This window comes from Myotis brandtii, unplaced genomic scaffold (assembly GCF_000412655.1).
Source record: "Myotis brandtii unplaced genomic scaffold, ASM41265v1 scaffold922, whole genome shotgun sequence".
Lineage (NCBI taxonomy): Eukaryota > Metazoa > Chordata > Mammalia > Chiroptera > Vespertilionidae > Myotis > Myotis brandtii.
In genome coordinates this window covers 401,726-418,728 of record NW_005371799.1, presented here as the reverse complement: position 1 = coordinate 418,728, position 17,003 = coordinate 401,726, and the positions used below count along the sequence as shown (strand labels likewise).

The 17,003-nt window shown below is 40.0% G+C and overlaps 1 protein-coding gene across 1 annotated transcript in view; it reads right to left on the bottom strand.

Annotated features, from left to right (window-relative positions):
- Positions 1-17,003, bottom strand: part of SPIDR (scaffolding protein involved in DNA repair) — a 273,808-nt gene that overhangs the window by 83,540 nt on the left and 173,265 nt on the right. The window contains exons 9-10 of the mRNA XM_014532904.1: positions 7,352-7,547; positions 5,754-5,980 (exon numbers count right to left, since the gene is read on the bottom strand). Coding sequence (XP_014388390.1) covers positions 5,754-5,980; positions 7,352-7,547 — 423 coding nt within the window. The remainder of the gene's footprint in view (positions 1-5,753; positions 5,981-7,351; positions 7,548-17,003) is intronic.

The following is a 17,003-nucleotide window of genomic DNA, read 5'->3' as shown; positions in this document are numbered from 1 at the left end:
CTTTCACAGGGGTCGCCTAAGACCATCGGAAAACACATATATAATTACATATTGTTTTTGTGATTAATCACTATGCTTTAATTATGTTCAATTTGTAACAATGAAAATACATCCTGCATATCAGATATTTACATTACGATTCATAACAGTAGCAAAATTATAGTTATGAAGTAGCAACGAAAATAATTTTATGGTTGGGGGTCACCACAACATGAGGAACTATATTAAAGGGTCGTGGCATTAGGAAGGTTGAGAGCCACTGCCTTTGGAGCTTAGTACCATGGACAAATACAACCTACTCAAATAAATGCACATACAAATATGCACACTGACCAGTTGCAGGCAGAAAACCCCCAAATATTTATCTCCAACTCAAAATCCTCTGAATGTGAGATTTGTGTATCCAGCTTTTTCATCTGACATCTGTTCTTGGATGTCTCTTAGGAATCTCACATGCAACAGCCCCAGCTGTATTTCCCAGTGCTGCCACATGAGACGGGTCTCTGCCTATTAATGTGTCTCTGCTTCCATTGGGACTCTGCTCCATGTTCCCCATCTTCCCTAACCATTTTCCATCCAACTGTTTAAGCTGCCTTTCAAACAGGTAAGCCTTATTTTGGGTCGGTGAGCAGCCATGGCAAACACTACAGTGCCCGCCCGCTGTGGCTGGCCTGCCTCTCTGGGCTCGCCTGCTGGCTGTGCACCTGGCCACATGCCTTCTCCCTCCTGCCTAGGAAGTCATGGAGGTATTCTCTCTTCTGCATGAAGTTCTCTTTCTACCTAACATCTACTTATATGTAAGTGTCATTTTAAATAATACTGCCTCAGAACACCTGTCCTTGAATCCTCCCAACTAAATTCTGTCCCTTTTCCACTGGTCTTTCTCATGGTGTTCTACTTTTTCTTATTAGAGCATTTATTACAACTTATAATCATAAACATTATCTGTTTTTAATTTTTTGTATGGGACTCCCTGGGTGGCGAGGATAATGCCTGGTCTTGTTAACCACTGCAGAACCAGAACATGGTCCAGGAAAACGGGGGATACTTTTTCTTAGTGAAAAAGAGGAAGAAATATAAGACAAGAGACTAAAGGAAGGGTCAAAAGATTAAAACAGAGACTAAAACTTCAAGGTACAGAAAAAGGAAAATGTGCTTCCTGAGTTCAGCTCAACGAATTTCGATTAAACTGCTACGCTAGAAGGTTCTGTCCTTCTGGCTTTCTGTCCAAATGCACGGGCACTGAGCAAGCTCTGTGTCCTCATTGAAAACATTTCTGCAGTGACGTGCAATAAAGATCACGCATCTCTAAGGGATAAAGTTAAATTATATTTGTCTCTAAGTTAAATGTCTCAAGGACAAAGGAAGTGAATGTTCCAGAAAGGGAGAAAGGAAAGCAGTGTTTAATGGCAATTCCCAAGGACTGGGAGCAAAGTAATCTTGTTTAGATCAGCAATTTTCAACTGGTGGGCTGCAAGAGACACACTGGTGAGCCGCAAGAATTTTTAAAGCATGCAATACCTATTTAGTCAGGGGCACTGACCTCTCTCCCCTTAGATTGTCAAATAAAACAATGACAACAGCCAGCACAAGAGCTGTCTGGTGTGAATGAATCAAAATCACATCTATTTTTTGTTTTTTGTCAGACTGGCAAAAAATATATTTTTTGGTGTGTTGTAGAATTTTAGTAATTTAGTTTATGTGTGCCATGAGATGAAAAAGGTTGAATACCACTGGTCTAGATTCTACTATACCAATGAGGTAGGGACTCACTAAGACATGTACTTTTTCTTTACCTCAGATTCCTCCACTATAGATTATCTCCAAGATCTAAGTTCCCTTCTCTGCTAAAAAAAAAAAAAAAAAAAAAAAAAGCCTATGGTTTTATTAGTCACGCATTTATTTAATATTCAATCAACATGCAGTGGATCTAGATAAAGGTGTTTTGGGGCTCTAAACCTGACCCCCTAGCTTAATGATTACGGAGTGCTTCTGGATTGGTTTTTTACTACCTTTGATTTTAGTGATTTATAAAACTTAAATTATTGTTGGTTACTCTGACATAACACATTGAGAAACCTGGTAGAAATGTTTTAACAGCATGAGTTAAAAGAAGTCGCCAAGAACATGGACAGAAGACTCTCACATATTATGTTTCTGAAATCTAAAGTATATGTTTGCTAATGTTTCACAGCTCAGAGGACATGAGCCTTTTGACTGAATTTATCTGACTGTGTTCGGGACCAGCTGGCTTGAAATAAGTTTCCTTTCATTTCAAAGGTGGCAAACGTTGTGCTGTCTGCCATCAGAAGATAAGCCCTCACTGATCTCAGAAAAGTGATATTGCTAAAGCACTGGGAACAGATCGAGATTGATTCCTACAGTCAAGATGCTAAGTAGTTATAATAAAACTCATCCTAGCATTTCACAGGGAATCATCTGACCTGGTTGAGCAGGGAAGGGAGAATTAGTGTGGCAAAAAGTATATACCATAACGCAGAGTTGTTTTGGTTTTCACAGACCTAAATTTCTTCTGACATGGTAATTTCTGATATTTTGTAGAAAACATATAGTTATCAAAGTTGTCTTTCAGTTCACTGATAGAAAGATCTTTAGGGTACAGAAGATTATGACAAGAGAGCAGACTTAGAGCTGTTTTCGGTGGTAAGGGGTCACGCTGAAATGTCTCCATGTCTGTTGTACTTGTGCCTCTAGCAAGCTTAACACAAATGTGTTACACAGAGTGTCACTCAAATTTATCTATGATCAAGAAGTTATGGGTAGAAATTGCAAGCAGAAAATAAAAGGATCTTCCAAGGTATATACCTAAGACTTTTAATAACGTTTTCTCTTATATACATGGTACATGCGTATGCATAAAAAAAGTCTACATTAGAAAACATTGTTAAATAATTCTCAAAGGCAGATAATTTAATGTTTTCTTTATATACACTCTAGAGGCCTGGTGCATGAAATTCATGTGGGGGGGGGGGGGGGGGGCCCCCGGGGGGGGGGGGGACATCCCTCTCATCTGGGACCACTGGCTCCTAACCACTCGCCTGCCTGCCTGATCTCCCCTAACCACTCTGCCTGCCTGCCTGATGCCCCTAACTGCTCCCCTGACTGCCTGATCACCCCTAACCGCCTTTGCCTGCCAGATGCCCCTAAATGCTCCCCTGCCTGCCCCATCACCCCTAACCACCTCTGACTGCCCAATCGCCACTAACTGCCTCTGCCTGCCTCATGCCCCTAACTGCTTCCCTGCCTGCCTGATTGCCCCTAACTGCCTCTGCCTCGGCCCCTGCCACCGCAGCTTAGTCCGGAAGGACGTCCGGGATGTTGTTTGGCTGTCCGGTCTAATTAGCATATCATGCTTTTATTAGTATAGATTAGCAAAGAATTAGTAGAGGGTTAAGTATAATTTTCCTTCAATATTAATTTGATTTGTAAACTGGAGAGTCTGATCATTATAGTAGCAAATGAAGCCAGAAAATATTAGCTATCAGTTACACAATAGGACTGTTTGTACTCAAAAAATATCTCAGATGCCTTGTCCTCAAACCCATGGTCAAATGCTATGGCCTTCTGTCCAAAAGCTCATTTTCCCCGCACAGTCCATGTGATTCTCCCCATGGCTGGGCACTTGCACTCCTGCTGCCCCAGGTTGACTTGATTTCTGAGTCAGCCTCGATCTAAGCACAGCTTGGTTTTAACTCAATTTTCTCCCTTTTTGGCATCAACATTCTCTACAACCCTGTCATTTGGGATTCTATAGTTCATTATGTTTGTTTGTTTTTTGTCCACCAATATAATTGTCAGTAAATAGGAACCTCTCTGAGGCTCAGTTTCCTCAGCTGTAAAATGGGACTCTCACCTCAGCATTATACAACCGCATGTGCACTACAAGAAACATACCATGCAAAAAGCGTTTCATTCCATCTAAATAACTGTCTTCTTGTTTTTTAAGGTTTATGCCTGGCCTTCTTTCAGTCTTCCACAAGCACAGTCACATCCCATGTCCCAGTGTGTGTTCTAAGGTACAAATCCAAAAAAATCCATGTTCTGGACCACTGACAGCAATTCGTCACACTCTAGCTTCCAACTTGCTCAACACGTAAAACAAGTACTACCGAAGGAGCTGCAGGGACACAACCTACGAGGTGCATGCTGTTGGTGATTGCTCACAAGGAAGCAACCTTACTGTCAGTTTTATCTTGTCTTCTCATCATTGTGACTCAGTCCCTGCTGTCCCCATCTCCTCAAAGTATGTGGTTTGGTGCTGGTCTGGGAAAGCTTTACCGAGGTCCTAACTGCCTAGCTTGCTCAGTATTACCTTCTCCGAAACCTAACACTGGGTATGTGCCATAAAAAGCAAAGCAAAACGAAACCTGTGTCTAATCTTAACTATCTCAGATAATTCTATTTGGATTGACCACAGAATTAAGTCAAAGAATACAAGACTGGTCTATAGTACAAGTCATAGTAAAAACCTTAAAACTGATAGAATGTTTATGTATTTCACACAAATAAATAATTTTTTTTCTATAATCCAAAAGAAATATTCTCTAAGTCCACACCTAAAGGAGACATTTTGAAATTCATAGTACTTTCAAATCAAGGGCCATACACTTGAAGAGAATTCATAATTAATACAGAAGTGTTCCTTGATGCTCCTTTTGAATAGCATCAGAAGGCACCATTAAAATAGAATGATTATTATTTCTATAATATGTTTTCTTATTAAGAGTAGATAGAAAAAATGATGATGAACTGGTATCTATACTTTTAAGTTCTCTTCTGTTGTAAATCCATATTACTGCTCCAAGGGCAGCTTACCATAGGAAGAAAGACAACCTCAAAGGTTATGCCAGGAATCACACATAAAGAAATAAACTCTTCAGTCAACAATGTGTCTATAGCAATTTAAAAAAATGTAAAGCCAGGAAGAGCCTACATCTGAGAAGAAGATATCCTTCTCTCTGTTCATATGAGCAAAAGTGATTCTGAATCACGTTTGGCCTTGTTTATGTATGTATTCATCTAGCAGCACTGTCCAACAAAGGTGGCCACTAAACACATGGAACTACTTAAAATAAGTTAATTAAAATTAAGTAAAATTTAAAATTGAGTTCCCCAGGCCCACTAGCCAAGTGCTCAATAACCGCATGCAGTCAGTGGCTACCTCACTGGGTAGCGCAGATACACCACTTTTACATCATTGCAGAAAGCTCTGGTAAGTAGCGCTGTGTGGATTAAAACAGTGTCTCTGAAAGGCTAGATTACAGATCTACTAACTGTCATTCACCCAGGTTTTTAAGAGATGTACAATTTGATAGACAATACAGTGCGCAGTCTTTTTAGGTAGGGTAACCACATCTTTTTACCTGGGACCCTTCAGTCCGCAGGCCAGCACTCTACCCACTCAGCCAAACAGGCTAGGCCTAGGGCAAGGGTAACCACATCTTGGCTTTTCTACAACAATTCTAGTATAGCTTGTATTTGTATTACTTGCAATAACATGACTCATTAAAGGTAAAAGTAAATGGTATAAATTAAATTATTTTAGTAGGACTTTTTATATAAATAAATAGACAGAATCCTTTGTCATACCCTGGTCCCAAATGTTGATGCAAGAAAACAAACAAAGAAAAACAACCCATTTATATGGTGAGTGTAGCCAAGAAACTGCTCCTGAAAGACCTCTCCTTTCTCTAAGTAACTCTAGGTACCCCCATGCCTGAGTTGTCACTCACCGGAAGCTTGGTGCGTCTGAGCTGGGTGGAGCCGCGGAGCCGCCTCCCTGCTGACACCTGCAGGGAAGAAAGTAAACTCTCTGCACCACCACTGGGACTCCAACTCCCGACCACGTGGCAGCTCCTTGGCTTTCTACTGTGTCCAGGAGCGAGTCGCTCAGGGGCGCTTGAGATGAGCAGGGCCTGTGGGTCCAGTCTGTCCTCAGGGTGGGGAGACTGCACAGAACCTGGCCAAGACACGCAAGGGAAGATTTCATTCTGACTCATGATGGTGCACACTAACAGATAATGACATTCTTAGGTAATCCCATGATGTAAATGCAGACACTAAAGGAAAAACGCCCAAGGTTACCTAGAAGAAAGTGGCCGAGGCAGGACTGAACCAGAACACCTGGCTCCAAAGTCCATACTCTTAACCACTAGGCTATACTACAGCTTCATTATCGCTGTTGCTGAAAACATACTTCATGAAGTTGAAGCAGTAATACACTTTGAGCCATATTTTAAATTGATCAGAGAGTTCTCTTTTTCACATAATTCCCTCCAAACACTCATTTTTTAAAAAGTTTATCACCTATATTTTTAAAAAAATTGATTTTAGATAGAGGAAGAGAGAAAGAGAAAGATATTAAGAAACACCAATTAGTTGCCTCCTGCATGTGCCCTGACCGGAATCGAACCTGCCACCTTTTGGTGTATGGGAGGATGCTCCAACCGAGCCAAGGGAGATTCTGCTTGATTGCACTTATACAAAACAGGGTGAAAATCTGTCTGCTTTTCTATTTCTTATATTCCCTCATGCTGTCTGTCACTCCCAGCATTCCATTCAGTGCTGAATCAAGTAACATGGCGACCTGAGGCAGGTGCACTGGGAGCCACAGAGCTTGGAGGGGTCCCAGGAGTGCACTTCATGCCTACAGCAAGGGAAGGTTGGTGGTTCCCTAAACTTATCTTGGCAGATGATCATGGCTCAGGGCCAATAAAATGCCAAAAACAATCTCTAGTTTATAATCTCAAGTTTATGCAGCTCTTTTTATCCCAAGTGATACAGATATTGTGAAAAAGAAAAATGCATTTTAATAAGAAAAGAGGGCTTAAACAAAAATCTTAGGTAATTATAAAATGAGAACAGAAAGAAATCAACACTCATATCTATATATATAAAAGGCAAAATGTCCCCTCAGGAGTTCGACCAAGAGACTGGGAGTTTGATCGCTCGCTATGATGTGTGCTGACCACCAGGGGGCGGTGCGGAACGAAGGAAGGCCCCGGCGGGCAGCAGGCAAAGGAAGGCCCCATCGGCCCCGATAGCTGGCCAGGCCTAGGGACCCTACCTGTGCACAAATTTCGTGCATTGGGCCTTTAGTATATTAATAAATTAGAATAAATATTAAAATTACATAAAATACTATAAAATATCACAACTAAATACTGAACTGAACTATAATTTCTTTAGGCATAGCAATAATACAAGATGTTCTAGCATATATATATATATTAGCTGAATATTTGAAGTAAGACCAAAAGTAAACATCTTCCCTTATAATCCTTTCAAATATTATTACAAAGCATAAAACGTCCAAGCCAAAGAGAGTTACCTGGCTTTCAGGTGAATTATTTGTTAGACTCTTAAATCTAAACATCTGGGATAAGGTGATGTTTCTTCTTGGAAGGGGTGTGTCCCCAAAGCGCACTTCATGTGTTGTTCTTGAATCTTCTTTGGCAACAACTTTCTTACAGAAATAAGTATTCAGAATAACAGGGCAACTTCCATTTGGGATAATAAGCTTTTGCCTGGAAAGGGGAAAAAATACAACAGTTTATTTGCAAACCTGGATTCTCCTTATGTTCTTGCAAATCAGGAACACAAAGAACAATGACTTGCCTGCTTCTACAGATAAAAGCTGCCCTCACATACTCAAGAGTGACTGTCAGTGGGTCTACTTTTACTTTTCCAGTGAAAGTTCTTGTCAGGAGAGGGGCTAGTGCCTGGGCTTCTCTCAGATCCTCCTACTCTGGTAGAAGATGGCCTTAGGATTCCTCAGGGAGAAATGCAGGGAGTGAGCAAAGACTATCAACAAGCTCAAAGAATTAGCCATTAAAATAAATGCTATTAATCTCTTAACCAAAGAACATACATGCAAATTTGAATAACCCAGAGACAGACAATAGTGTGGTGAAGGCCTTGGGAGGGGGCAGGTGTAATACTTTCAACAAAAAAAATTTAAACATTAAAAATAAATAATAAATGCTATTTACAAATAACACCTTCATACATTCTGACAGGTCTAATCTTTCAAATACTGTATTTTTCTGTGTATAAGATGCTCCCCACCCCCAACCCCCGTTTCCAACCCAAAATTAAGAAATCAATATTTTTGCCCTAGCCAGTTTGGCTTAGTGGATAGAGCATTGGCCTGTGGACCGAAGGGTCCTGGGTTTGATTCTGGTCAAGGGCACATGCCCAGGTTGTAGGCTGGATCCCCAGTAGGGACCATGCAGGAGGCAGCCAATCAATGATTCTCTCTCATCATTGATGTTTCTCTCTCTCTCCCCCTCTCACTTCCTCTCTGAAATAAATAAAAATATATTTTAAAAAAAGGAAATCAATATTTTAAACATATTCCTGGTTTTCCTCTTAAGGCCTTCTTCTTTTTTGGCATCTTAAGGAGTTGTTCTTTCTGTTTTCTCCACTCTCTGATCATATACTCAGTGGGAGGAGGTCCAAATTGTCTCTCTGCAGCTCTATTTCCATGCTCGTTTGCATAGCTGATTTCATTCAGTTTGAATTTTGCAGAGTAAGACAATTGCTTACTGGTATTTATCTTTTTATTTTTTAACATCTTTATGGGCTCAGAACACCCCAGTCCCTGTTGCATCTGCGCACTCTCCACCTCCACCTCCAATTACAGCATCAGCTGACGTCAGTAACAATAAGGCTCGTGATTGGAGGAAGCCTGTTTGACAAGGTATGGGCAGCTAAGCACCCTCACAGCTCCCTCCTGGGCTGACTGCAGTCTAACGATTTTAGAAAAAAAATAGCATCTTATACATGGAAAAATACGGTAACTTGACATCAAATATCAAAGGAATGCACCCAAATGGACCACAGTCACAGACATGCCTCATATGTACGTAGAGAAGTCCGGGAACATAAGAGACATTCTCCTGGTTCCTTTCAGACATCTGATTTGAGAAGACCCTAACACTTATGCCTCAAAACACAGTGCTGCTTAACATTCGGAAAGAATTATGACTTCCACTTCTGGGAAGATGGACTATGTTCTCCTATTTCTCTCATTAAGTACAACTAAAATACCTGACATTAGACATAAATAAATATAAGAAGACACTGAAAGGTGGAGAGAAGGAGGACAAAAAGTTCCTGGGTTTTCTTTTTGTCTTATATTCCAGACTTGGAACCGAGGAACCTGAAAATTGGAAAACAGTAATAGGGACAGGAAAAGCCTCCACAAAGGCTTAATCTCTTCAACCAAAGGACTAGGGAAGGAGCGGCCTAGTGAGACAGAAAGCTTTCAAAAAACAACTGCTCTCCTCTAGGCAAACATCACAGAAAAACTGTTACCCACCTTCACACACACCAGCAAAGGGTCAGTGGAACCCAGACTTCGACCCTCATCAGTGATAGGAGTCTCCATAGCCCCAGGTGGTGGTGTGAGAAGGCGGGATAGGGGCTTTCATCCCTGCAGGCTTGTAAAGAGTTTCCCCACATACACACTGTAACAGTGGAGACCACCTGGACTTCCACCCCCACCTGACATTAGTATTCCTCCTCACCCGCCGGGCACTGAGTCAAAACAGGCCTGGCAGAATGTTAGGACTTCAACCACTGCCCTGCACTACTGAGGCCACCTTCTACCCTCCAACCTTTTCCAGTGTTATCAGTGGAAGCCAGTTGGGAGCAGTAACAAAGCTCCCTCCCAGCCAGGTTGACGTCAGTGGAAGCCTAGCAGGAAGATGGAACTCATGCTGCCCAGCAGTAACAGGAGTCCTTTCCCCTTCAGGTACCAATGGAGGTCAAGTGGGAATCTGAACTTTGACTTCCACCTGGCAGTAATAAGCAGCCCCCACTTCTTGTCTCAGAGCAGTACCAGACAAAGCCACATACATAGATTTAAATAAGGTCCAGACGTCAAATACCCCAAATGGACAGATTGCCATAAAAAGTCACTTGTTATACTAAAACCAGGGGGGAAAAAATTTCACCTCGAATAAAAAAAAAGGCAATTACTAAATGATAATGCTGAGATAAATCAGATGTTAGAATTATCTGACAAAGATATTAAGGCAGTCATTATAAGCATGCTTCAATGAACACTTATAAATGCAAACAAGACAAAAATAGAAAGTCTCTGCAAACAAATATACAGTCTTGGCAAAGAAATATTTTTAATGAAATTTCAAAACTAAGAAATACAATAATTAAAAAACCCCTCAATAAATGGGTTCAACAGCAGATGGAGGGACCAGAGAAAAGAATAAGTAAACTTTAGATAAAATAATAGACTTTAACCAATATGAACAACAAAGAAAATATAGACTGAAAAAATAATGAGCAGAACCTCCAGATCTGTGCAAAGAAATATAAGTGGGAAAATATAGGAAGTATAACAGGCTTTTCTACTCCTGTTGTTTTCGAAAATTGATTTGGATTTGAAGCAAAATCATAACACTGTCTGAAATGGTTCTAAATATATGCACAGGAAATATTAAGACAATGATAATATAAATGAGGACAATATAGGGATATAAGAAATAAGATTTCTACACATCACACAGAATGGCAAATTGTTGACCCAGTAGACTGTGATAAGTATATATATAAAATGTAATGACTAGAGCAACCAATAAAATAGCTATAAAAAGAGATATGTACAAAAACATAAAAAAATTAAAACAACATTCTAAATAATGTTTAAGTAACCCACATGAAGCCAGGAAAAGGAAAGCAGAGAAAGGAACAAACAGAGAGAGAATAAGACAGAGAAAACAAAAAATAAAAAGGTAGATTTAGTCCTAATATATCAATAATTGCATTAATTGTAATGGTTTAATTAAACCAATTAAAATATATATTATCAGCCCTGGTTGGGTAGCTTAGTTGATTAGAGTGTCATTCTGATACACCAAGGTTGCAGGTTCAATCCCCAGTCAGGGCACATACAAGAATCAACCAATGAATGCATAAATAGGTGGGACCACAAATCGATGTTTCTCTCTCTCTCTCTCTCTCTAAAAAAAAAAAAAAAAAAAAAAAAAAAGAATATAGGATGAAACTAAAAGGATGGAAAAAATGTATCATTTAACACTAATACAAATATAATGGGGAAGGAATACTATTACCACATGAAGCAGGCTTAAGAGCAAAAAGAATTATCAGAGACAGAGAGGGATATTAAATAATGATGAAAGGGTCAGTCCACCAAGAAGACATAGCAATCTTAAATGTGTGTGCACCAAACACCACAGATCCAGAAAACATGAAGCAAAAACTAATGAAACTAGAAGGAAAAATCAGCAAACCCTAATTAAAGTGGGAGACTAGAACACCCCTTTCTCATTATTTAACAGAACAACTAAATAGAATATCAGCAGGTTACAACTGCTCACATAGAAAATTCAAGTAATCAATAAAATAATTCCTAAAACTAATAAGTGAGTTCAGCAAGATCATAGCATAACACAAAACTAATTTGTGTTTCTATATACTATCAATGAACATGTGGACACCAAAACTAAAAATCTAAATAATTTATAATTGCAAAAAACCAAAAGACTTTTGATATAAATCTAACACAACATGCACATGACTTGTATTCTGAAACTAAAAAACATTGATGAAACAACTCAAAGATTTTAACAAATGAAGAGAACTAAAATTGTCATTATTTGCACATGACATAATACTATATATAGAGAATCTAAAAATTTCACCCAAACACTATTAGAACTGATAAATGAATTAGGTAAAGCAGCAGGATACAAAATTAATATGCAGAAATCAGTTGCATTTTTATACACCAATAACAAACTATCAGAAAGAGAAATTAAGAAAACAATCCCATTTACAATTGCATAAAAAAAACTAACGTAGGAATAAATTTGAACAAAGAGGTAAAAGACAAGTACTCAGAAAAGTATAAGACATTGAAGAAACAAACTAAAGAGATACAAATAAATAGAAGTACCACAGACAGAAAGAATGAACATCATTAACATTTCCAAACCATCCAACACAACCTATAGATTCAATGCAATCCCTATCAAAATACAAATGGCATTGTTTACAGAAATAAAATAATTATAAAATTTATAAGAAACTACAACAAAAAAAGCCACAGCAATCTTGAGAAAGACTAATTTTGAGGTATCATTCTACCTGATATCAGACTATACTACAAGGCTATAGTAATGAAAACAGTATGGTACTGGCATAAAACAGACCTAGAGATCATTAAATAATAGAGATCAATGGAACAAAATAGAGAGCCCAGAAATAAATTTACACCTATATGGTCAATTGAGATATAACAAAGGAGGCAAGAACATACAATGGGGTTAAGACAGTTTATTTCAATAGATTGAGTTGGGTAAACTGGATAAACGCCAAAAGATGAAATTACAGTACCTCTTCCACCATCTACAAGGAAAAACTCAAAATGGATTAAAGACTTAAATGTAAGACATGAAACCATAGAACTTCTAAAGAAAACATAGACAGTAAACTCTGACATTGCTGTTAGTAATATTTTTTTCTGATATATCTCCTCAAACAAAGAAACTACCACTACTCCAAAATAAACAAATGTTACTGCATCAAACTAAAAAGATTTTGCACAGCAAAGGAAACTATCAACAAAATTTAAAAAACAACCTACCAATTAAGATAAGATATTCATCAATTATATATCTGATAAGGGACTAATATAAAAAAATTTATAAAAAACTCATACAATATAACACCAAAAAAACAATCTGATTAAAACATAGGCAGAGGACCTGAATATACACTGATCCAAAGTGGACATACAGATGGCCAATAGACATATGCAAAAATGCTCAACATCACTAATCATCAGAGAGATGCAAATTAAAACTACAATGAGGTATCACCTCACACCTATCAGAATGTCTACCATCAATAAATCAACAAACAAATGTTGACAAGGATGTAGAGAAAAGGGAACCCTTGTGCAATGTTGGTGGAACTGCAGTATGGAGGCCACTATGTGAAACAGTATGGAGGTTCCTCAAAAAATTAAAATAGAACTACCTTATGACACAGCAATTCCACTTCTGGGTATTTATCCAAAGAAGTCCAAAATACTAATTTGAAAAGATATATGCACCCATGTACACTGCAGCATTATTTACAACTAGAGGCCCGGTGCATGAAATTCGTGCACATGGGGGGGGTGTGGAAATCCCCTCAGCTCAGCCTGCACCCTCTCCAATCTGGGACCTCTTGGGGGATGTCCGACTGCCAGAGCTGTCCCCTGGTGGTCAGTGCGCTCCCACAGCCAACCTCCCGTGGTCCCTCCCCCTGGCCGGCTGGCCCCGATCGGGACTGGGCGAGACGGCCCCAATCGCCGGCCAGGTCGAGGGACTCCCCTCATGCACATATTTGTATTTAATAACACTGTATTGCAGTATTTAATAACACTGTATTGCATAGCTGAAAGTTGCTAAGAGAGTAGATCTTAAAAGTCCTTAACACAAGAAAAAAAAGTTGTAACTATGCATGGTTGACAGATGTTAACTATGCTTACTGAGGTGATCATTTTGTAATTTATACAAGTAGCAAATCATTATGTTGTACACCTGACACTAATGTTATGTCAATTATACCTCAATAAAAAATTCAACAGAAATAAAATTTGCAATAACCCATTTAATAATGTTTCTAAAACACTAGAATGATGCAACAAAGATCTTTATTTTCACCTTTAAAAGAAGGAAAAAACACAGTATTTCCCTAACATATACGTTAGGAACTGTTTGCAAACATTACTCTATATTATAACTTAACTAGAGGCCCAGTGCACAGAATTCGTGCACTGGGGGGGGGGGCTTGCCCAGCCTGCACCCTCTCCAATCTGGGACCCCTCGGAGGATGTCCGACTGCCGGTTTAGTCAGACATCCCTCTCACAATCCAGGACTGCTGGCTCCTAACTGCTCGCCTGCCTGCCTGCCTGCCCGATTGCCCGTAACTGCTTCTGCCTGCCAGCCTGATCACCCCCTAACCACTCCCCTGATGGCCTGATTAACACCTAACTGCTCTTCTGCCAGCCCGATCGCCCCCAACTGCCCTCCCCTGCCAGCCTGACCGCCCCCAACTGCCCTCCCCTGCCGGCCTGATCTTGCCCCCAACTGCCCTCCCCTGCTGGCCTGATCTCGCCCCCAACAGCCCTCCCCTGCCAGCCTGATCACCCCCAACTGCCCTCCCCTGCCGGCCTGATCACCCCTAACTGCCTCTGCCTGCCTGATCACCCCTAACTGCCCTCCCCTGCGGCTTGATCTCACCCCAACTGCCCTCCTCTGCTGGCCAATTTGGTTCTGATTGGTCGGTTTCTATGCCAGTCAGCATCTCTGGGTCTATCAACAGGGCCTGATCAGAAAGGCGGGGCTGATCAGCAGCGCTGGTGGAGGCCTGGAGAGAAATGGAGGTGCGGCTGCTGGAGAGAAAGAGAGAGGCAAGTGCTGATCAACAGCTGCCACAGAGGCTACAGATCAGACCCTGCTTCTCTCTTCAGGCCTCTCTCCGGGCCTGATTTGCAGCCCCCTCAGCAGTCAGTGCTGGGTCACCTTGCCTGTAGCCACAGCAGTCAGCGCTGGGTTGCCATGGCAACCCAGTGCTGACTGCAGGACTGACTTCTGGTTGGTTGAGCCTCCTGTTGTGAGGGACCCAGGGTTTTTACATATTAGGATGTCTTTTCATTTTACTCCCTAAAGTATGCAAATCACCCAAAGAGCAAATTAGACTTGGTTATTCAATTTCTTTTGCACAAATGTAATAAACCTAAAATAAAAGAAATATATACCCAATTTTACTTAACATTCCAAATACTAAAAAGGAATTACAAAAAAAAAAAAAAAGAAAGAAAGAATAGCTTAAGCTGAGCAAGGAAATACTTTTCGTAAGTTTATTTGAGAAATAAATAAATAATAATCTCATATGTATATATGCCAAACCTTTTCATTTTTAAAAATAGTATTTGCATTTAAGAAAAGCACATATACACAATGAACTATAAAAATATATTTAACTAAAACCCTATAAAAGTAAATATTTGAATGTGATTTCCTAAAGGGATTAAACAGTGCTTATTATTAGAAGAATTAGACAAGTTCTTCACACTTTAAGGATTTTATTACACAAAAAGATATCGACTTTAGACTGAATAGGAAAGTAATCAGGTAGATGCAAGACTAGTCAGAGGTCATGTTAAATAGGTATTCTCTCCCTCTTAGTTCCAATACGAGCAACTAAAACATTATGTGAAAATACCTGACTTGATGTATCATAGAATTGTACACTTAAAACCTATATAATTTTATTAAGCAGTGCCATCCCAATAAATTTAATAAAAATATACTGTAACCATTCCATTCTCTTAGAGAATGAGGAAAAAGAGATAAACTTAGAGACAATGAGCTTTTCTATCTTTAGGAGTGTTATTGCAAAATAGCCTGAACGCTAAAGATTTGGGTCTTTGCCGATCCCAAATCTTGTTTCACACCCCACTACCACCTAGACAGGCTACCCTGAGCATGTGCTATTCCTGCTTTACTGTGGACAAACAGGAGCCCAAAGGCCACGTGGTACCTGGAAGCAGAATGACAGGTGGTGTGGTCTGGGAGAGAGAAGATGGACCTTGGAATCAGATAGACTTGGGCTTCAAGAAGGCCTGGGTGACCCTGGCCTGCATCTCTCCCTGGGTTTTGTAAGAATTTAATCTAATTATGTGTGTAAAAGAACAAAACATGCAGTCGTCATTGATGAGTATTAGCTCATTTCTATCTTCACAGATAAAGAAGAAATAGCAGAAAAGTACTGTTTCTCATGAGCTCAATGATGATTCTAAATACCAGGAAGCATACTTGCTAAAAAGAACTGTAAAAAATCAAAACAGACCTAAGAAATTCTCTCTAGACTGCAGTCGGAAACTTTCCTAATAAAGTGAACAAAGACTAGACCTGGAGTGCATTTTGAGTGGATGGTAAGAGGAAAGTCAGAGAGGTAGGTTTGGGAGGGGTGGAAGATAAAACTATATATAACAAGGAGTATGAATAAATACTCCCCCCATGCCTATGACTAAGTCCTAAAAACAGGTGTGCTTTGTTTAACAAAGACAAAACATTAAAGGAAAAAACTGTCTTAACATTGTTTTCTTTAAATAAACCTTTACCAAGTCATGAGTGGGAAAAACAGATCCTTTCCCCTCAAGATTGAAAAGTGGCACCACATTGTCAAGCCAGTTCTGGACTGCACACTGTCTGCGGTCTTCTGATCCCCAGCAGCCACCTCAGGTGACAATGCATTTGTCAGCGTTTTCCTTGCTGACCGGGTCCTTCTCCTGAGGTGGAGAGCCCTGCATATTTGGCCCCAACCACTTCACCTTGTCTCAGCTGGGGTGAAGGTACAGAGTGGAGAGAGAGCCTCTCCCCAGAGACTCTCCGTTCTCCGGGCACTCCTGTGAATTGTTTTCATTTTGCCCGTTCAGGAAATTAAGTGTAAGATGACCTCAGTGTTGAAACTGAGAATTCAAATCCCTACCATCATCTATTACATAGGTAATAATAATATAAACAGGTTATTTAAAATTGGTTATCTTTAAAACCAATGTAATTATGACATTAATAAGATGGTCACAAATACCACTCAGAAGAATGGGGAAATCTATCTACACTAATAAAAGAGAAACATGGTAATTAGCGTACGACCGCTACCCTTCCCATTGGCTAATCAGCATATCCTTATGCAAATTAACTGTCAGCCAAGATGGCAGCCGGCAGCCATGCACTGAAGCGAGCAGGGAGGCTTAATTGCTCCAGTGACTGCGAACTCCAACATTCCCCGCCTCACTTACCGGCCTCTCAGCTGCAACTCTAAGCAACTATGTACTATGTTGCAAATAAGAAGCTAAACAAAACCCCAGAAACCAGCCGGACTGAAAGCCAGCCAGACCGCAACACTGTATCGATGTTTTCAGCAGCGAGGCCTCAGA